Raw genomic sequence first — 21,614 nt, 5'->3', positions numbered from 1 at the left:
CTGCTTTTATACAAAGATGCTGTCACGCGCCTGCTATTTTTACTAACTCACTCATAAAAATTGATAGGTACCTTCCCACCCACAGACTTGCTGCCAACATAGGAAAAGGGGAAAAAAAGAAAACAAAACTTTAAATATCTTAAATGTTTTGCCTTTTGGCAACAGGTGGGGAAAGCACATTAGCCCGACAACACAACAGCGGTTAAACTGAGGCACAAAGCTATGAAATTCTCCCAAAAGGATCATTTTCCCTTCTCAAGAGGTGTCCATCTGGCCAAGAGCTTGAGAGGAGAACACTGGGAATTTTGCTATGAATAAGTGCCAACCGTGGCGAGAATTTTAATACCCAGGTAGTCCCGACTTACAGCAGCTCATTTAGTGACTGTTTGGAGTTAGAACGGCATGCATTTACAGCGGTGGCTGCATCCTCAAGTCATGCGCTCCTTATTTGTGACATTCCCAGCCGGCTTCCCACACAAGGAGAGTCAAATGGGGGGGAGGGGGGAGCTGGATTCGCTTAATGACCACCTGATTTACATAACGACCCTAACACCCCCCCGCAAAAAAAGGCCGTAAACTTGTGTGCGACTCACTTAACAAATTGCCTTGCTTAGCGACCGAGAAGTCGGTCCCAGTTCTGGTCAATGAGGGACTCTAGCTGTACAGGGAGACCAAGCCTACCAAACAGTCAAATTCACCAAATTGAAAGATTTGGGTGGGTCCTGAGCCCACTGGCAAAAAAAAAAAAAAAAAAAGGCCTTGCGCTCCGAATACAGCTGTGCGTTGAGAAAGGAAGGAAGCCGGCGCTGCTCTGAAAGAGAAACCGCTCTTGATGCAATCGAGTCAGGGGTGAGATGCCGCCACTGAGCTCAAAAAAACATGGGAATATAGGACAGGAAAGGGCGGGGCCAGCCAGAGGTGGGATTGGCCGGTCCTCTGAACTATTCGAAATTTCCGCTCCCGGTTCGCGAGAACCGATCCGAACCGGCTGAATACCGCCTCTGAATCAAGAGCTGAGTCCAGAGCCCAACAGGCTGTTCCTAAGTTTCCAGGAAGCTTCCCAAGCAGGAGACAAAAGGAAAGACACCGAGTTGGGCTTGCTGTCCTGCAGCTGTCAGTCAAAAGTCTTCTCTACCTCTGCACATGGACAGAACAACAGGAGGTAGAACTTGCCTTCCTTCCTTCCTTTTCTCACATCCTTTTCCTTCCTTCCTTCCTTCCCTTCCTCACATCCTTTTCCTTCCTTCCTTCTCTCCCTTCCTCACACCCTCTTTTCCTTCCTTCCTTCCCTTCCTCACATCCTTTTCCTTCCTTCCTTCTCTCCCTTCCTCACACCCTCTTTTCCTTCCTTCCTTCCCCTTCCTCACATCCTTTTCCTTCCTTCCTTCTCTCCCTTCCTCACACCCTCTTTTCCTTCCTTCCTTCCCTTCCTCACATCCTTTTCCTTCCTTCCTTCTCTCCCTTCCTCACACCCGCTTTTCCTTCCTTCCTTCCTTCCCTTCCTCACACCCTCTTTTCCTTCCTTCCTTCCCTTCCTCACATCCTTTTCCTTCCTTCCTTCTCTCCCCTTCCTCATACCCTTTTCCTTCCTTTCTTCCTTCCCTTCCTCACACCCCTTTTCCTTCCTTCCTTCCTTCTCTCATACCCTCTTTTCCTTCCTTCCTTCTCTCCCTTCCTCATACCCTCTTTTCCTTCCTTCCTTCCTTCCCTTCCTCACACCCTTTTCCTTCCTTCCTTCTCTCCCTTCCTCACACCCTCTTTTCCTTCCTTCCTTCCCTTCCTCACACCCTTTTCCTTCCTTCCTTCTCTCTTCTTTACCCTTTTCCTTCCTTCCTTCTCTCCCTTCCTCACACCTCTTTTCCTTCCTTCCTTCCCTTCCTCACACCCTTTTCCTTCCTTCCTTCTCTCCCTTCCTCACCTCCTCTTTTCCTTCCTTCCTTCCCTTCCTCACACCCTTTTCCTTCCTTCCTTCTCTTCCTTCCTCATACCCTTTTCCTTCCTTCCTTCTCTCCCTTCCTCACACCCTCTTTTCCTTCCTTCCTTCCCTTCCTCACACCCTTTTCCTTCCTTCCTTCCCCTTCCTCATACCCTTTTCCTTCCTTCCTTCCTTCCTCATACCCTCTTTTCCTTCCTTCCCTTCCTCACACCCTCTTTTCCTTCCTTCCTTCTCTCCCTCCCTCACCTCCTCTCTTTTCCCTCCTTCCTTCCTTCCTTGCTCCCTCCCTTCCTCCCTCCCTTCCCATCTCCCAGAATCTCCAACTGGCTGGGACAACTGGGAAATGGATGAATTCTGGACGGTGCCAAGTTGGGGAAGGCCGTCTCCTCCTGCTCTTTCACCAATCCATCTCTTTTTCTGGACCCAACTCTGAAGACATTCCTTCATCCAATGGGTGGGGTTGAGGAGAGGAAGGGGAGAGAAAACCTGCTGCCTTCTGTCAAACTTCCAGACCAAAGGGGGCTACTGCAACTGAAGCCTCCTCAGGGGGCTTGGGGCTTTCAAAATAAATGAGTTTTTGTTCTTCCTGGTTGTAAGAAAGACTCATTCTAACATCTCCCTGCACAAAACAAGGGAAATAAATGTTCAGAGCTGTTTATTTACTTGCTCCGACACCCAAGGACGGTCGAGAATTCTATTCATTCATGATTTCTAAATGAGTCATTTGCCTACAAAGGACGCTATTCAGCCTAACAGCTTTTTTTTCCCCCTTCTTCTTCTTTTCTTTCTTCCTCTTCTTTTTTTAAAGGTAGCTAATTATGTCTTTTCTTCTTTGTCCAAATCCAAGGCGCAACTAGTATGTTTGGCCAGAGGATCCTGGCTGGGCTGCTCAGTCACAAGGATGGATCTGTTTTCCTCGAGAAATGAACTCATCGCAGGTGGCCAAGATGGAAGCCAACCAGCATCGGTTCTCCCTGCAGACGGAGGTTACGTCGCTGTGGTCTCTTCATTCAGAAAACCAAGTTTCCCCTCTCCACCCCAAAATAGGAGATTTCGGATGACTTACGGCCAGAATTCTCATCGTTCTTGACTTCTGGCCACCAGAGATGGACTTTCTAATGGGGCAAAAAGCTTGGGTAGGACGTCACCACCGCAAAACCCTTCCATCAAGCTTTAGCAAATACAGGCCAGTCCTTGACTTACAACCCCTTGTATAGGGACCGTTCGAAGTTTACAATGGCGCTGAAAAAAAAAGTTGTGACCGTTTTTCACACTGACGACCGTTGTGGCATCCCTGCGGTCAAAGTTTGGAGGCTTGGCGACCGACTCAGATTTACGACAGTTTGCAGCATACACACAACCTTTTGCGAACTTCTGACCCAGCAAAAAGTCCTTGGAAAAGCCAGATTCACTTAACAACCTGTGTTGCTAACTGAAACGCAGCAGCGATTTGCTTAACGATGGCGGGCTAAGGAATGATGTCAAGTGAGGCGAAGCCGACTTTAGCGACGGTCTCGCTCAGCGAGAGGAATCTGGGGCCCCGATGGTGGCCGTGGGCTGAGGAATCGTCAGGACCAGCGAAAAGAAAGGCGATGATTTCACTTCGTTATGAGAAAATGCTCGTCTCTGTCGGTAGCCAGGTCTGCATGCATAGAGGGAATAAATGTCTGATTTTATTTAAGCGATGTAAGGAAAACCTGGAAGGTTTGCCAACGTTTCAAACGACGAACAACAACATTCCCAGTGGCTCTTCTCACTTAAAGGGAGCAGATGTTTCTGCGCTGTCAAAATTTATCGTTGTAAGATTTGGGAGGCTTCGCTTTCCAAAACAAGACGGCCAGTTCCAAAGCACAGCTGGAACTGCTGGAACAACACAAACAAAGCGGCTCCAACGTTTCTTTTTTAATGGACCCGAGAGTGAAGATTCTCTTTATCAAAAACAAGCCTTTTTCCTTCCTAATCCTGTCCTACCAGCTCAGAATTCAGAATAAGTTGGAAGGGACCCTTGGAGGTCTTCTAGTCCAACCCCCTGCTCAGATTATTGTCTTCTCAGGAAACCTGCTATCTCACTGCTCAGGAAACCTTAAACATTTCAGACAAATGGTTGTCCGATCTCTTCTTTAAAAACTTCCAGTGTTGGAGGATTCACAATTTCTGGTGGCAAGCAGTTCCACTGGTTAATTGTCCTCACTGTCAGAAAGTTTCTCCTTAATTCCAGGTTGCTTCTCTCCTTGATGAGTTTCCATCCGTTGCTTCTTGTCCTGCCTTCAGGTGCTTTAGAAAAGAGGTTGACCGCCCCACTCTTCTCTGTGACAATCCCTTAAATATTGGAATACTGGTAGTCCTTGACTTACAACCTCAATTGGGCCCAGAATATATGTTGTTAAGCAAAACATTTAAGTGAGTTTTACTCCATTTTACAACATTTCTTGCCACATTTTTTTTAACTAAATGCAGTCCTTAAGTGAATAACACAGTTAAGTGAACAGAGTCTTTGCTTGTCTGAAGGTCGTGAAAGGTGATCGCATGAACCCAGGGCCCTACAAATGTCATAAATGTGAGTCAGTTGCCAAGTGTTCTGACCCAAGCTTCCTAAATCGTAATTACACACACAGCTATTTTAAAAGCAAGGCTTCGTTTATTGCAACGCTGGGAATTGTTGTCATTCCCAGCTGGAATTAATTTAAATAATCCCCCAAGATAAGCACCCACCTTTCAGTTCTGTGAAGTGCTGCCAAAAACGGAAGTATCAAATGAACTAGAGAAGAAACCAACTGAAGTACAAGAAAAACCAACCGAAATACCAAAGAGCTTCAAGGATGACTCGGAACTGATCGAACTACTTTGCTTCCTGCAAAGGTTTCGTCATCTTGGCCTGACTTTGATCCCGTATGGGAGGGGCAATCACCTCCCAGCCTTACTCCCAAGTCGCCCCTTTTGTCTCAGCTGCCCTTGCCTTCTAGCAGCTCTGCGCGCACGCGCACTGGGAACAGGCTCCCCGGGGTCCTCTGCTTTGCTGCTGCCAGACTCCAAAGGCTCCGAAGGCAGCACCCCACTCCCAGAAGGTCCTGGCCCCATCTCTGCACCAGACGCAGGACCCTCGTCCGCCTGCACCGGCTGCCGGCGAACCACAACACCAAGTGGCTGAATTTTGATCATGTGACCATAAGGACGCTGCAACAGTCATAAGAAGGGAGTGGGCTCTACTGGTTCATACCGGTTCATGCGAATCAGTTGTTAATGTTATGGCGAATCCCACCTCTAGCTGGCCCCGCCCACCCCACCCCGCCCCTGTCAGGAGTCCCCGTGGGACCCATTTTGGATCGCAGATAAGTGCAGGGACCAGGTGGAGGCTTGAGGACGGCAAAAAAACCCGGGTCTCCTGGAAGTTCCGGATGTAGACTTGTTTCCGGCCTCCAGAGAGCCTCTGGAGCCCGGGAAGGCTGTTTTCGCACTCCCGGAGTCTCAAGGATAGCCTCCGGAGCCTGGGGAGGATGAAAAACGAGCCTCCCGGAAGGCCGGAAACGGGCCCGTTTCCAGCCTCCTGAGATCGTCTAGAGCCAGGGGATGGTGAAAAGGCTTCCCCTCCCTCCAGCACATATTTGCTCCCAGGTCCAGGGTGGTGCAGGAGGCCGACTTACATGGCCACGCCCACCCAGCAACTGAGCAGAGAACAGGTTGTTAAATTTTTTGAAGCCCACCCCTGCTCGTAAGCGTAAAAAAAAATTTATTTTCCAGTGCTGTTGTAACTTTGTGTCAGGGTGATGATTTAGCAATAGCAACAGCACTTAAGACTTATATACTGCTTTATAGTGCTTTTACAGCCCTCTCTAAGCGGTTTATAGAGTCAGCCTATTGCCCCCCAACAATTTGGGTCCTCATTTTACCCACCTCGGAAGGATGGAAGGCTGAGTCAACCTTGAGCCTGATGGGATTTGAACTGCCAAATTGTAGGCAGCTGGCTGCAGAAGTAGCTTGCAGTACTGCACTCTAACCACTGTGCCACAGAGGCTCCTTAAGAGCTGACCGGCTGCTACGATGATGTAATACTGGGAATGAGTCAGCAAAGTTTTTGGGACTGATATCACTTTAAGAGCCTGTAAGAATAAGAGGCCCTGTTGGGCCATATCTCTCTCTCTCTCCCCCGTGTGTGCTTCCGTGCTGCAATTGCTGATTGCTGTTTGTTTGAGGTCTGACTAAACTACGTGTATGTATTCCTGTATTCCTTGTAGATAAAGCCAATACTTAAATACAAACCTCTGTTTATAGTATTTGCTCCTTGGTTGTCTCACATAGTCACCCTGTGCGCACTCTGACACTTTGAATGGTCACTAAATGAACTGTTAAGTCGAGGACTGCTACAGTCCTCCTTTTCATTAAATGCCCAATTCCTGCAACCATTCTTCATGTGTTTTAGCCTCCAGTCCCCTAATCATCTTTGTTGCTCTTCTCTGAACATCTCTGGACTTCTCTGAACATCTGTGGACTTCAACTCCCAGAATTCCTGACCCAGCCACTAAAACCAAGTGCTGTCTTACCCATCCCTGAATCCTTTTTGGTACCATCCGAGATGATATCCACGTGGTCGCTGTCTACGTCGCAACTGAAAAAATCGTTCAAGTACGTTTTCGACCTTTGTCCGCCAAACATATACAGGCAACGGTTTTTCTAGAAGGGAGAGGAAAAAGGAAGATACACCGTGTTGTTCATCGCACCAAGTTTTTAGGTGTGATCTAGAATACAGGTACCGTATTTTTCGGAGTATATGACACACTTTTTCCATTCCCAAAGTGGGTGGAAATGTCTTATACAGTGAATGTTGCTGAAGCCCCGCCCACCCACCGCCCACCCAGGTTCTGCCACTGGCTCCTACAGTTCCCTACAATTAACACAGGGGGCTAAGATTATAGAAGAAACTTAAGCAGTCCCCACAGAGGGCTGGTCCTTACCGAATGGAATAACATGCAGTGTCCTATTCTGGATTGGACGTCTTCAGGGCCAGCATTACACGAATCTTCTCGCAAGAGTTTCCATATCCGGCACTGACAGTCAAAAGCAAAGAGGCCGCTGAATTGCGGTTCACTGGCTCGGCTGTCGTCCACGCTGCCGTTGCATGTCAAAATCCTTCCCCCGAAGGTGTAGATCATGTGTTTCTCTGAATCCATGCACATCTGCAACAAATGGGAGGCATTCTTATTCAATACGGTTTGATAGCATGGAAAAACAAAACAAATGTTGTTGTTTAAAAAAAAAATACTTTAAATCAGCAGTATTCAACTTTGGCAACTTTTAAGACTTGTGGACTTCAACTCCCAGAATTCCCCAGTCACCATGGTTGACCTGCATCACAACCACCCTGGATGTTGCAAACCCATCCTTACCGGTACAAATACAATTAGCCAAGGTTCCAAGTGCTCTTAAATCCTAGGGTGTGATTGATACTGACCTGATGGTCGAAGACGAGCTTGGGGCCTCCATCGGTGGCTGTGTCTTCGCTCAGCAACATCCAGGTGTTCGTGTCGATGTCGTAGCGATAAAAGTCGCTCTTCAGAGATTTGCTGTTCCTCACGGAGGAATCCAGGTAACGTCCCAAGGTGTAGATCTGCCTTCGCTGGATGTCGATGCACATCTTGTGGCAGGACCGAGCGGTCGGGCCGTTCTGGAGAGAACGAACGAACGGAAAATGGGTTAGGCCAGGTCACAAGCCAGGATCGGGACTCTGCAGAACCTGGGAGTCAACGGTCTTTCATCCGTGAAACTCACGCAGACAGAATGTGGGGTTTTGTTATGTGTGATAGGAACAGAAAAATGATTATTTCCCTCTGGCATTTTTTTTTTTTAAAAGGAAAGCTGCAGATCGCTCCTGTCAGAAATCTTTTCAGATCTTCGGTTCACCTAAAACTCTCTTTGGGAAAACTGGCAGAAGATCGCGATACTGTTAAACGTGAAGGCGATGATCTCATTCGCCTTCTGCTCTTCCCTGTGCAAAGGGAGGAGATTAGAAACCACAATCATCATCCTCTTTTAATGACCCCATAATCCCTTATGGGGTGGAGTCTGGGCAACTGGGATGGAACAGAGTGTTTACTTGCCGGATGCTCTTCCTGTCGGCAATACGGAGGTTGTTTTTTTTTCCCCCAGCAGATATATTATCAGTGTGCCCAGAGAGAGAAATATCTGCCTCTACCTAGGATTGAACTCACAACCTCCCTATTGTGAGGCGAGAGTTCCACCTCTAGGCCACCGCACCACTCATTAGAAAACCACAATACTGTTGTCAATTCATAAAATATTCCTATGGTCTTTTTAGAGCTGCCAACAGAAAGGGAGGAGGGAGCAGTGCAGCGGCTTGCAAACCGAAACTGCACTCCATAAATGTTTTCAAAGATAGTAACTAGGTGACTGAAGTTTCTGCCGGGCGAAATTCTAACTGGAGAGCATGACTGATGACTCTGGGGTATGGGGGTATGGATGTGTCCCATGGGAGAATATGAATTATGATAACACCCAGGCGGTGGGGGGGAAAACCAGGGTCAAGGGTGACAATGAATGATGTGTCTCAGAGTCGGCTACACCCAGGCAGTGCCGGACATGTTCACTCCCAATAAATCCTTTTGAAGTTTTGGAAGTTTGGCTCGAGACTCATGATTTAAATAGGAGTAACTGCCGGAGCCCTGTGACAACTGTGCTAAAATTTGCAAGGGGCAGAGCCACTTTGAGGCGCAGAGGTTTCGGCAGAACAAAAACTCTATGATTCACTGAAACCTGATGTTTTCCATCACTGGAAGATTCACCAAGTGCAGGAAGACACTTTAGGATGTTTCTAGGCCTGGCCTACTCTCAGATGCCACCGGATGCTTCTTGGCTTTGCTAATATGCGGTAACACATGGCCATGAACTGTGGGGGAATTGGAATAAAGGGGAGGGAAATACTTGGGGAAACGAAAGTATACGCTGTATCTCCTCAAGATGCTGCCTCAAGGTCACCCAGCTGGAAGAAGTACATTGCTGCATACTAAATTATGCTTGGGCTGACCGCTATGAAAACCTCTTGCCTGAACCTGATTGGTTGCACTGGGGTGGACAATGAGAGACAGCGAAGGGAGGGAAGGTTGAACTTCGGGATTTGGGCACACGGTTCTCAGTTCTGGCTTTGCATTTCTGCCATGCACGTAACTTCTAATAAAGTTATATCTGTTGTGTCCTGCCAGCGGCCAGCAGAGCTGGCGGCAGACTCAAGACAGTGAGGAGGTTGGGCCAGTCCTGGAGTTTGGGGAAGACTCTGATGAGTGCTCTGCGTCGGAGGCAGAGATGGGGCCAAGGCTGTCTGACAGTTATCAGCTGCCTTCGGAGTCAGAGATCAGTGGGGAAGAAGAACAGCTGGAGCCTGTTCCCAATGTGTGCATGCGCAGAGCTGCCAGACAAAGGGAACAGTTAAGGAACAAGGGTCAATGCAGGAGTAAAGGCACAGGTGGAGTATGAATGGCCCCTCCCTTAGGGAATAAAAGAGGAGTGAAAGGGGAGTGGGATTTGCAGGAGACAATTAATTCATTTAATTAGGATGAAGATGCGTTCATGACTCCTTGCCAAGTATTTTCTTGTACAGCGTTGTGTTTAGAAGCTATCGGCCTGGCAACTCTCCAAGCCTGGTCAGGTCTGCAGTTGTAAATCTATCTTGAAAGACTGTTTGCCGGGACTTTGCTGGATGTGAATGAGAGGAATTCACATTAGCCTAAATAAAAAGGGGTTTTGTCGGGACGAGGAGTCTGCTTCGTGATTTCGTGAAGCCTAAGTCAGAACAGTCTCTTTCTCAACCGAGGATAGTTTCCATGTAGAGGTTTACACTGTGGCAGGTCTGACAACTACCTACCTTTAAAGGAGGTGATGCTGATATCTTTGTGGGCTGTCGGACTCTGGATGGAATAGGCTGAAAGTGAGCCCCAAAAGAACAGGATTCCATAAAGGGTTCAAGCCAGAGTTCTCCCTTGCGGCACAAATGACCAGGCTCAAATGATCTCTATTTTGGACACGTTATGCAAAGGCCCAGCTCTTTGGAAAAGGCCTGATACTGGGAAAGATGGAAGAGAAGAAGGGCAACTTTCCCATGTATGATCTCAGGGGATCTTGGTGCCTCTCTTGAGTTTGCTTGTTTTCTTGCAGATGTTTCCTTACCCAAACTAAATCACATCAGTTCTAGCCCAGAACAACCAATACTTGGGGAAAATGAAAGTAAATGCTGCATCTCCTCAAGATGCTGCCTCAAGGTCACTGCTGGAAGAAGAAAGTGGCTGCATACTAAACTATGCTTGGACTGACCGCTATGAAAACCTCTTTGCCTGAACCGGATTGATTACACTGGGTTGGACAATGAGACAGCTAAGGGAGGAATACAGATATTCTCCATTATGGCTAAGGAGAAATTTCCTGACAGCGAATACCATCTGTCAACCTGCCCTCCTTTTATTCTATAAGCTCAAATATTTCCCAGTAAGTTAGGGGTCCTTGGTGCTTGGTTATTTTCTTGCAGACGTTTCATTATCCAAACTAGGTAACTTCATGATGTTAACTAGTTTCGGTAATGAAACGTCTGAAAGAAAACAACCAAGTTTAGAGAGCATCAAGGACCCCCTCATTTCAACCCTGAGCTATGGATATTCCCCTCATATATGGTCTCTCTGCTAATTAATAGTTTCGCCTAAGCTATTCTAATAAAATGCATCCCAAAGTAACCAACTAAGCTGAGGAAGGTAGCTTATGAACGGACCTAAAGTATTTTCTATGTATAGAAGGTGAGAATTAACACGTCTTTACCTAAAATTTATTTAGCCAGATGTAGCTATTTGAGTAAACGGCAGTCAATCTGAATTTTTGTAGGCAATCACACCTGGGACAATAACTCCTGTCCTAATTTGGGAAGCAAGCTTTTAATCATTCATTTGTGCTACAAAACTAACGGAAGAGACGATTCAAAGCCATGCATTCTTAATGTGTTCTGGGATGCTACAGGCCCAGGCTTTGGAGAAATCTAACTAGGGATCTTTAGAGAGGAAATGTCCATGGAGATTCTCAGTCCTGTAGGTCGTAGTTGTCCCAAAGGTGCTTTTTTCAAGAGGTATCTGGGCTTCCGTGTTTTTCTCTGAAGACGTTTCACCTCTCATTCAAGAAGCTGCTTCAGCTCTGACTGAATGGTGAGGAATGGAAGGATTTATATTCCTTGCAGGCAGCTGGTCATTTGCATTCTTTTAGAGAGCAATTGAGGCGACTTGGAGGTTTGTCTGTGTCCTCAGGGTCACCTGAGTGGGGCAAATGGGTATGGAGCTTCCTTGGAACTGCTGAAAGGACTGTGTTATGGAGCTGTGCTTTCTGTGCTTTAGAGCAGTGGTCACCAAGCAGTGGTCACCAACCATGGGAAAATTGTGGTGGTCCGCAAAGAAATGTCACCCCCAAAGCAATTAATCCAGGCTGCGCGGGAACACAAGGCTGCACCGCCCACATGGCCCGTGGGAACACAAGGCTTGCGTCACTTGCATTGCGAACAACACGAGGTAGTGAGGGGAGGGGGGAAAGGGCAGAGGGGGGGAACTTGCCCCACACATCTGGCCTGGCCACCGGGCTGCTTCTTTCTGCTTCTTTCGTCTTCTGCTTTTGGCTGCACGCAGGGAAAACAGCAATAGTCTTTCTTTCTCTCCCCCAAACTCTGCCAGAAATGAGTCTTTGGGATCCAAGAGGCAGCTGGCAAAGACTCGTTTCTGGTGGAATTTGGGGGAGAGAAAGAAAGACTTCTGCTGCTTTCCTTGCATGAAGCCAAAAGTCTCTCTCTGTCTCTCCCCGAGAACGGAGCTGGCGATCCCAAATAAAGAATGATCAATCAATAGGAAAATGGGGTGGGGAATTTTCCTGTAGACTTTTTCGGGGATTTTCCCAGGGTCTCTGGTCCACGTGATTTAAAATTATGAGTTTGGTGGTCCCTGAGGTCCAAAAGGTTGGCGACCCCTGCTTTAGAGGGGAAAGGGAAGCACAAACAAATATAGCACTCAATTACACATTTTTTTTGGCTTTGCTCAGGACATTAAAAGTTATATAACAGATAACAGATAATCAGAGTTGGAAGGGACCTTGTAGATCATCTAGTCCAACCCCCCGCCCAAGCGGGAGACCCTACACCATTTCAGACAAATGGCAGTCCAATCTCTTCTGGAAAGTCTCAACTGATGGCGCTCCCACAACTTCCGAGGGCAAGCTGTTCCATGGGTTGATTGTTCTCACTGTCAGAAAGCTTCTCCTTGTTTCCAGGTTAAATCTGTCCTTGTTCAGTTTCCATTCATTATTCCTTGTCTGGCCTACAGGCGCTTTAGAAAATAGTTTGACCCCTTCCTCCCTGTGGCAGCCCCTCAAATATTGGAAGACCGCTATCATGTCTCCCCTGGTCCTTCTCTTTACTAGACTAGCTAAGCCCAGTTCCTGCAACCGTTCATTGTATGTTTTAGCCTCCAGTCCCCTAATCATCCTGGTTGCTCTTCTCTGTACTTTTTCTAGAGTCTCAACATCTTTTTTATAATGTGGTGACCAAAACTGGATGCAGTACTCTAGGTGTGGTCTTACTAAGGCTTTATAGAGTGGGTATTAGTACTTCCCTTGATCTTGACTGTGTCCCTCTGTTAATACAACTTAGGATTGCATTAGCTTTTTTGGCTGCTGCTGCACACTGCTGGCTCATATTTAGCTGGTTGTCCACTAAGACTCCAAGATCCCTCTCACAGTTACTGCTATTGAGCCTGGTTTCACCCAGTCTATATGTGTACTTTTGGTTTTTCTTGCCTAAGTGTAGGACTTTACTTTTCTCTATATTGAATTTCATTTTATTAGATATGGCCCAGTGTTCCAGTCTGTCAAGATCCATCTGGATCTTGAGCCTATCTTCTTGGGTGTTAGCTATTCCTGCCAGCTTAGTATCATCTGCAAATTTGGTAAATTCCCCGTCTATTCCCTCATCTAAGTCGTTAATGAAGATATTGAAGAGTTCTGGGCCTAAGACGGAACCCTGTGGCACCCCACTGCCTACTTCCCTCCATGTAGACTTAGGCCCATTAAGGACTACTCGTTGAGTACGGTTTGCCAGCCAGTTGTGAATCCATCGTGGTGGTGCTATCTATTCCACTTTTTTCTAGCTTACTAAGAAGTAGGTTGTGGTCTACTTCGTCGAATGCCTTGCTGAAAGCTAAATATATTATGTCCACAGTATTTTGCTGGTCTACTAATTTAGTCACTGTGTTGAAGAATGAAATAAGATTAGTTTGGCATGATCTGTTTTTAACAAACCCGTGCTGACTGCTAGTTATTACTTTACTTGTTTCTAGATGTTGGCAGATCTGTTTTTTTATTATCTTTTCCAGTATCTTCCCAGGTATTGATGTTAGGTTGATTGGTCTATAGTTTCCTGGGTTTGTTTGTTTTTCCTTTTTTGAAGATGGGAACCACATCAGCTCTTTTCCAATCCTCTGGTAGTTCCCCGGTGCTCCAGGATTTTTGAAAGATATGGTGCAGTGGTTCTGAGATGACCTCTGCCAGCTCCTTTAAAACTCTGGGATGTAATCTATCAGGCCCCGGTGATTTGTTTTCATCAAGATCAGACAGGTGTTCTCTTACTATTTTTTTGCTTATTTTAACTTTTATTTCTGGTCTGTCTTTTACAGTTACGTTTTTGGTGGGTTGAGCTATAGTTCCTTTATGCGTGAAGACAGAGGCAAAGAATGAGTTAAGCAGTTCTGTTTTGTCTCTGTTGCCTGTTACTTCCTTGCCATCTTCTCTCTTTAGTGGACCGACTGTTTCCTTGATTTTTTTTCTTGTTATTTATATGTTGGAAGAAACTTTTTTTATTATCTTTGACTTTTGTTGCAAGTCTTTGTTCGTTCTGAGCCTTTGCTCTCCTGACTTCGTCTTTGCAGATTCTGGCTATCTGCTGATATTCTGCCTTAGTTAAATGCCCTTCTTTCCATTTTTTGTACTTGTCCTTTTTTTCTTTCAATTTGCCAGAGAGATCTTTGTGCAGCCATGCTGGTTTCTTCTTGGATTTCTTGTTTTTCTTTCTCAGTTGTATTGTGCTGGTCTGGGCATCTATGATCATACTTTTTAGAGTTTCCCAAGATTCTTGAGTTGTTTTCCCCTTTAGGATTTTCATCCATGGTATCTTTCCCAAGTTCTCTCTGAGTTTATCGAAATCAGCTCTTTTATAATCCAGGACTCTGATGTCATTATGTTATGTTGCTTGTGTTTGTGTTATGTTGAATTCTAGTATGATATGGTCACTCTCACCCAAGGTTCCTGCAGTTTCAACTCCCTCTATCACTTCTTCTCTGTTTGTAAGAATTAAGTCCAGTATGGCTGTCCCTCTAATTTCACCCTCTACCTTTTGGACAACAAAGTTGTCAGCTAGGTTGGTTAGGAACTTATTTTATTTCTCACTTGGTGTAGAATTAGTTTTCCAATTGATATCAGGATAATTGAAGTCTCCCATTACTATTGTTGTGTGTTTCCTGCATATGTTTGTTAGTTGGCTGGCAAAATGGACATCTATTTTTTCTGCTTGATTGGGTGGCCTATAATATATGCCTATGGCCATGTCATTCTTTTTTTCTTTTTTATTGACCCATATGCATTCTAGGAGGTTTTCATCTTTGGCTTCATGCATTTCTGTAGCAATATAGTGGTCCTTTACATACAGTGCAACTCCACCTCCTCTTTTATGGGGTCTTTTTTTTTTTTTTTTGAATAGTTTGTATCCTTCTTCCAGTATGTTCCAGTCATGGGTTTCATCCCACCAAATTTCTGTTATTCAAACTATATCATATTTACCTTCATGTATTCATAGTTCGAGTTTACCCTGTTTGTTCCCCAGACTCTGTGCATTTGTATATAGGCACTTGAGATCTTTATGTCTGACACTGTGTTTACTGTCTACATAACCTGCGTTGTGCCTGCCTGTCCCTACTTTCTTGCCACCTGTTTGATTAGTGCACATGGTATGGCACTCACTATTAAATGCTTGGTTTTGCTTGGCATCAAGGTTGATAACCTTATCTGCACAAACATCTATTTTGCATGCACTGGTATCCTTATTAGTTTTAGGTTGCTGGGGACAGAGATGTTCTGAAACCATTAATTCTCTGTCCCCGCTGTTCAGTTTAAATGTTTATCCAGGAAATCTGTGAGTTTAATGCCAAGTAACTCAGTCCCTTTCTTTGATGGATGCAAACCATCTCTTTTGTACAGTTTTTCATTGGACCAGCTACAGACATCATGACTAATAAAACCAAAGCCTTCCCTTTGACACCACTCCTTTAGCCACACATTAAACTCTGCTACACGCTGCCCTTTCCTTTTTTGCTCCTATATAAATCATACGAGTATAAAGAAGCAAAGACCTCCAAATCAGGAGTAACTGTGGAGTCCAGTTACAAGTCATGGAACTACCTCTTCAAGTTCCTTCCGGTCAGAACCCCAATAACAGCAGCTAACAGCACTTAGCACTTAAAACTTATATACAGCTTCACAGTGCTTTACAGCCCTCCCCTAAGTGGTTTACAGAGTCAGCCTCTGGCTCCCAAACAATCTGGTCCTCGTTTTACCAACCTCGGAAGGATGGAAAGCTGAATCAACCTTGAACCAGTCAGGATCGAACTGCTGGCAGTGGGCAGAGTTAGCCTGCAATGCTGCATTCTAACCGCTGCTCTATTCTTGTGTTTTGCCTTGGACCCTTTACCTTTGATCCGCTTAATTGCTTTGTTAATTACTGCAGGTAGTCCTCAACTTACAATAGTTCATTTAGTGACCGTTCAAAGTGACAACGGCAATGGAAAAAAGTGACCTATGACCGTTTATCACACAACCGTTGCAGCAGCTCCATGATCAAAATTCAGACGGTTGGCAAGTGACTCATATTTATGACGATTGAAATGTCCCAGGGTCGTGTGATCCCCTTCTGCGACCTTCTGACAAGCAAAGTCAGTGGGGAAGCCAGATTCACTTAACAACCATTTGATTAACTTAACCATTGCAGTGATTCGCTTAACAAGAAAGGTCGCTTAGCAACAGAAATTTTGGGCTCAATTGTGATCGTAGGTCAAGGATGATCTGTACTTCCAGTCAAAGCCCCAACAGCAGCAGCTAACTACTTATGAATCTGCCTTGAAATATCTTGGCCATGTTATGTTTCTCTAGATGAGCGTTTCTCCATTTTTAACGTTTTCCACCTAAAGCACGGGCTACAATTAACCATGCTGGTTTCTTGATGGTAAATGACTTTATGGATGAAGGTAAAGCCTTTTGCAGGTATCCTTCTCAGCATCAGGCAGCTAAAGAGCTGCAAACTGTAAGGTTTTAGATGCTGTATGGATTGTTTTCTCGTTGATAGAACTGTAACTGGTTGATTTGGTGTAGGGTCTCTCGCTTGGGCGGGGGGGTTGGACTAGATGACCTACAAGGCCCCTTCCAACTCTGATTATCTGTATCTGTATTATCTGTAAAGTTTCATTTATTCATTTCGCTTTTAGGCAACTAGGAAGTAGCTTTACGCTTGCAAATTTGATTATTTTCTTTTCTGTCTTCCGGTGATAAGGAGTTAAACTTTGGGGTCTCATGCAAGATAATTTGGGTAACTGATAAATAAATGAAAATAAAATAAAAGTAGGCGTTCCTGCATATTATTATATTATAAATATTATTTATAATATTAAATATTATAAATATTATATTATAAATAATTCCCTCAACACTGTCCAACTGTTTACAAAGTCTGCACTACTATTGCTATTAAACTTCTCCTCACTCCTTATCACCCCTCCCCTCCCACTTGTTGACTGTATGACTGTAACTTTGTCACTTGAATCCTTACGATCTATAGTTTCCTAGTATGATTTCATTGCTTATTGTACCCGATTTAGTTTAATTTACTTTACTTTATTGTAATTGCACATACAACGAAATCAAACACCATCTTCAGTGCACATAATGACCATGAAAATAAACACAAACACCCATCCTTCACACTCCACACATTGAACTGAAATCCCCTGACACCACACCAACACTGCACCTGTACAGTAGAATTCAAAAGAGCTACTGCTCTGGGATAGAAGCTGTTTTGCAGCCTATTTGTCCTTGTTTTTATTCTCCTGTACCATCTGCCAGATGGTATTAGTTCAAAAAAAAGGGTTCCCGGGATGAGATGGATCTTGGAGAATGCTTTGAACTTTCTTAAGGCAGCGGGAGCTATGAAGCTCTTCCAAAGAGGGGAGAGGGCAACCCGTGATCCTCTGGGCAATGACATTAACCCTCTGGAGCTCTGTCCTATCTGCCACTGTGCAATTGGCAAACCATACCCAGGTGCAGAAAGTTAAGATACTCTCTATGGTGCAGTGGTAGAAGGTCACCAGCAGCTTTTCATTCCGTTGTTGTTTTCTGAGAAGTCTCAGGTAGCATAATCTCTGCTGGGCCCTTTTGACCAGGGCTGCAATGTGAGCCCCGCAGGTCAGGTCCTCTTTTAGGGTAACACCCAGAAACTTGGCCACTTGCTCCACTCGGTCTCCACTGACAAGCAAGGGCTGGATGTCTGATCTGTTCCTTCTATATAGTCCACTATCAGCTCCTTGGTCTTATTGGTGTTGAGGACCAAGTTATTGTCTCCACACCACGAAAGCAACCATTGGTCCACCTTATCTCGGTAGGCAGACTCATCTCCCCCCTGGAGATGAGTGCCACCACCGATGTATCATCATGACTATTATTAAGTGTTGTCCCTGATGATTCTTGACTCTTGACGAATGTCTCTTTTCTTTTTACGTATACTGAGGGCATTTGCACCAGAGACAAATTCCTTGTGTGTCCAATCACACTTGGCCAATAAAAGAATTCTAGTCTATATTAGACGAGAGCAGCAAAATGATTCAAGAAGCCACTCAACTTTTCCTTCCCTATCACAAGTAACCCGTATCCATGGCCCTTAAAGAGAGAGAATACGGATAGACTTTGACTCACTCCCATGCATTTGTTTAGCGACCGTTTGAACTTACAACGGCATAGAAAAAAAGTGAATTATGACCGTTTTTCACACTTACGACCGTTGCAGCATTCCCGTGGTCACAGGGTCAAAATGCGGATGCTTGGAAACTGGCATGTGCTTATGACCGTTGCACTGTCCCAGGGTCATGTAAACACCATTTGTAACTTTTCCAACTGGCTACTGGACAAGCAAAGCTAATGGGGGAGGGGCAGCTGGACTCATTTAATGACCCCATGATTCCATGAAGGGATTCGCTTAACCACTGTAGCAAAAGCGGGTCATAAAATGAGGAAAAAGCTCACTTTAACAACTGACTTGCCAAGCAATGGAAATCTGGGCCCTATTGTGATTATCAGTGGGGACTACCTGCTTTAAGCATTGGACTTTTTCCCTTCAACCGAAAAGAATGAACTTCTGAAAACCAGGTGTTTCCAAAGGAATCCTTTATTGAAAGGGATTTAAACCCAACACTAGGCAAGGTAGAGTCTAAGATATCCCCAGGCATACAGTCATAGATAAAGGAAGTTAAAATCCTTCCCCTTATTTAGATGTGGATTTAGTCAAACAAAGAACCAGCATGTTAATTCCCCCCTCCCCCTTTTCTGGGAGAACTCTTAGCAGAGTTCCCAGAAGTGTCTTCCAGAGTTGGAAATTTTATGGTCCCTTCTAATCTTGTTATCTCTTCAAGAGGTGACACGTTTCTAGACATCTGGCTCCACTCCTCCAGTTGTATATCATATGCAAGTTATACAGAATCAATATATTCAGGTGACATCAAAAAGGATTACTTGTACCAACTTCCCTCCCCGCTTCTTCCATTGAAGAATGGCAGATACACGGGTCTGACAAGCTGCAGTGTCAACATTTCCTGGTTTGTTCAGAAGCCATTCCTGTACTGTTTGCTAGCTAGCCTTTCTCCCAGATAACTGTACACATTTTTGGCCCCCTGGCATGGCACGAAAATACTTTGCATTTCAACAAACCCGTTAGCGTAGAGAAGCAAATGTTCTCCAAGAATTCACAGATCGTTCTTCTTAATAGCTTTGTTCGTGAACAGCTTGTTCGCCTTTCCCTTTGCAGCAATATTGGGAAACATCTCAATTCAGGAAATTATTTATCTGGCTTTGACTGGGATCAGTTTGTCTCAGATTTTAATGAAAGGGTCACAAAAGCAATGACCTTGGCATCGGCCTGCTCAATGCAAGATGTTCAAGCAGGACTCCAACGCACTTGTGTTTGTGAGCGACAGGTACAATTTCTGCTTTGGGGGGGGAAAGAATCATCTCCGATATACAGGTGAAACTCGAAAAATTAGAATATCGTGCAAAAGTTCATTTATTTCAGTAATGCAACTTAAAAGGTGAACCTAATATATGAGATAGACTCGTTCCATGCAAAGCAAGATAGTTCAAGCCGTGATTTGTCATAATTGTGGTGATGATGATGGCTTACAGAGTTTGCTGGCCAATCAAGCACAGTAATCCCACGGTCATTGAACCAGGTTTTGGTGCTTTTGGCAGTGTGGGCAGGTGCCAAGTCCTGCTGGAAAATGAAGTCAGCATCCCCATAAAGCTCGTCTGTGGAAGGAAGCATGAAGTGCTCCAAAATCTCCTGGTAGACGGCTGTGTTGACCCTGGACTTAATGAAGCACAGTGGACCAACACCAGCAGATGACATGGCTCCCCAAATCAACACAGACTCTGGAAACTTCAAGCCTCTTGCAGTGTGTGCCTCTCCATTCTTCCCCCAGACTCTGGGTCCTTGGTTTCCAAATGAGATGCAAAAGTTGCTCTCATCAGAAAAGAGGACTTTGGACCACTGAGCAACAGACCAGGTCTGTTTTTCTTTAGTCCAGGTAAGACGCTTCTGACGTTGTTTGTTGTTCAGGAGCGGCTTGACAAGAGGAATACGACATTTGAAGCCCATGTCCAGGATCCATCGGTGTGTGGTGGCTCTTGATGCGCTGACTCCAGCCTCAGTCCACTCCTTGTGAAAGTCCCCAACACTTTTGAATGGCCTTTTCCTGACAATCCTCTCCAGGCTGCGATCATCCCTGCTGCTTGTGCACCTTTTCCCTTCCACGTAACTTTCTATTAATGTGCTTTGATAACAGCATTTTGGGAACATCCAACTTCTTTTGCAATTGCCTTTTGAGGCTTTCCCTCCTTATGGAGGGTGTCAATGATGGTTTTCTGCACAACTGTCAGGTCAGCAGTCTTTCCCATGATTGTGATTCCTACTGAACCAGACTGAGAGACCATTTAAAGGCTCAGGAACCCTTTGCAGGTGTTATGGCTTAATTAGCTGATTAGAGAGGGACACTTTGAGCCCAGAAAATTGAACCTTTTCACAATATTCTAATTTTCTGAGATTGTGGATTTGGGGTTTTCATGAGCTGTAAGCCATAATCATCACAATTATGACACATCACGGCTTGAACTATCTTGCTTTGCATGTAACGAGTCTTATCTCATATATTAGGTTCACCTTTTAAGTTGCATTACTGAAATAAATGAACTTTTGCACGATATTCTAATTTTTCGAGTTTCACCTGTATACTTCCCACATTTAAACTAATGGGTCCTTACTGGGGCTTTTTGTGTTGTTAGTAACTGCTAGGGGCCTTGTTAAATCCAGAGGTGTATAAACGTAACAAATACAGAAAAATGAAGCAAATATGTAACTACAGTGTTCTGACCAAGGCTTCCAAGACCCTAATTACACACATGCTTATTTTAAAAACAAGTCTTATTTTATTGCAACGCTGGGAATTATTTTCATTCCCAGCCGGTAATGAATCTCAAACAGTCCCTCGAGATAAGCATCCACCTTTCTTTCCTGCAAAGTGCTGCCTATAACAGAAGTGTCAAATGAACTAGAAAAAAACCCAAAGAGCTTCAAGAATGAATTTGAACCGAATGAACGACTTTGCTTCCTGCAAAGGTTTCGTCATCTTTGCCTGTCCTTTATCCCTTGTGGGAGGGGCAATCACCTCCCAGCCTTACTCCCGAGTCACCCCTTTTGTTTCAGCTGCTCTCACCTTCTAGCAGCTCTGTGCACATGCGCACTGGGAACAGGCTCCCCTGGTTCCTCTGCCTCGCTGCTGCCAGACTCTGGAGCCTCCAAAGGCAGCACCCCACTCCCAGATGGTCCTGGCCCCATCTCTGCATCGGATGCAGGACCTTTGTCTGAGTCCTCTCCAGACTCCCGGACTGATCCCCTTTCTTCCCCAGTGTCTGATTCCGCTGCCATCTGCACAGGCTGCCGGCGAACCACAACATACAGGTGGCCCTTAGAACCATTCGTTTAATGCAGGGGTCTGCGACCTTTGGCTCTGGAGCCACATGTGGCTCTTTTGGCCCTCTGCTGCAGCTCCGTCAACTGATCCCACTACTGGTTGGCCCCTCCCCTGCCCATCACTCCTCACCTGGCTTGAGAAGGTAAGGGTGATGGTGGGGGATGGAGACTTGCTCCATATTCCAGAGCAGGAAGTGACTGGGTGGGAGTAAGTGACATCAAGTTGGCCACGCCCAGTCACATCGGTTGTTAAATTATTGGCTCCCGGGGTTTTCTTCTCTGCGGGGAAACGGGGCCAAATGGCTCTTTGAGTGTTTAAGGTTG

At 45.4% G+C, this 21,614-nt stretch overlaps 1 protein-coding gene across 1 annotated transcript in view; it reads right to left on the bottom strand.

Annotated features, from left to right (window-relative positions):
* The window catches only part of MKLN1 (muskelin 1), a 102,678-nt gene that overhangs the window by 21,756 nt on the left and 59,308 nt on the right, over positions 1–21,614 (bottom strand). The window contains exons 10-12 of the mRNA XM_026687528.2: positions 7,383–7,595; positions 6,886–7,107; positions 6,475–6,604 (exon numbers count right to left, since the gene is read on the bottom strand). Of these exons, the coding sequence (XP_026543313.1) occupies positions 6,475–6,604; positions 6,886–7,107; positions 7,383–7,595 (565 nt within the window). The remainder of the gene's footprint in view (positions 1–6,474; positions 6,605–6,885; positions 7,108–7,382; positions 7,596–21,614) is intronic.

The sequence above is a fragment of the Notechis scutatus genome, chromosome 6 (assembly GCF_049901735.1).
Source record: "Notechis scutatus isolate UNSWTSFEM ecotype Mainland chromosome 6, rNotScu1.2, whole genome shotgun sequence".
In the NCBI taxonomy this organism is placed as follows: domain Eukaryota; kingdom Metazoa; phylum Chordata; class Lepidosauria; order Squamata; family Elapidae; genus Notechis; species Notechis scutatus.
This window is presented reverse-complemented; position numbering and strand designations above follow the sequence as displayed.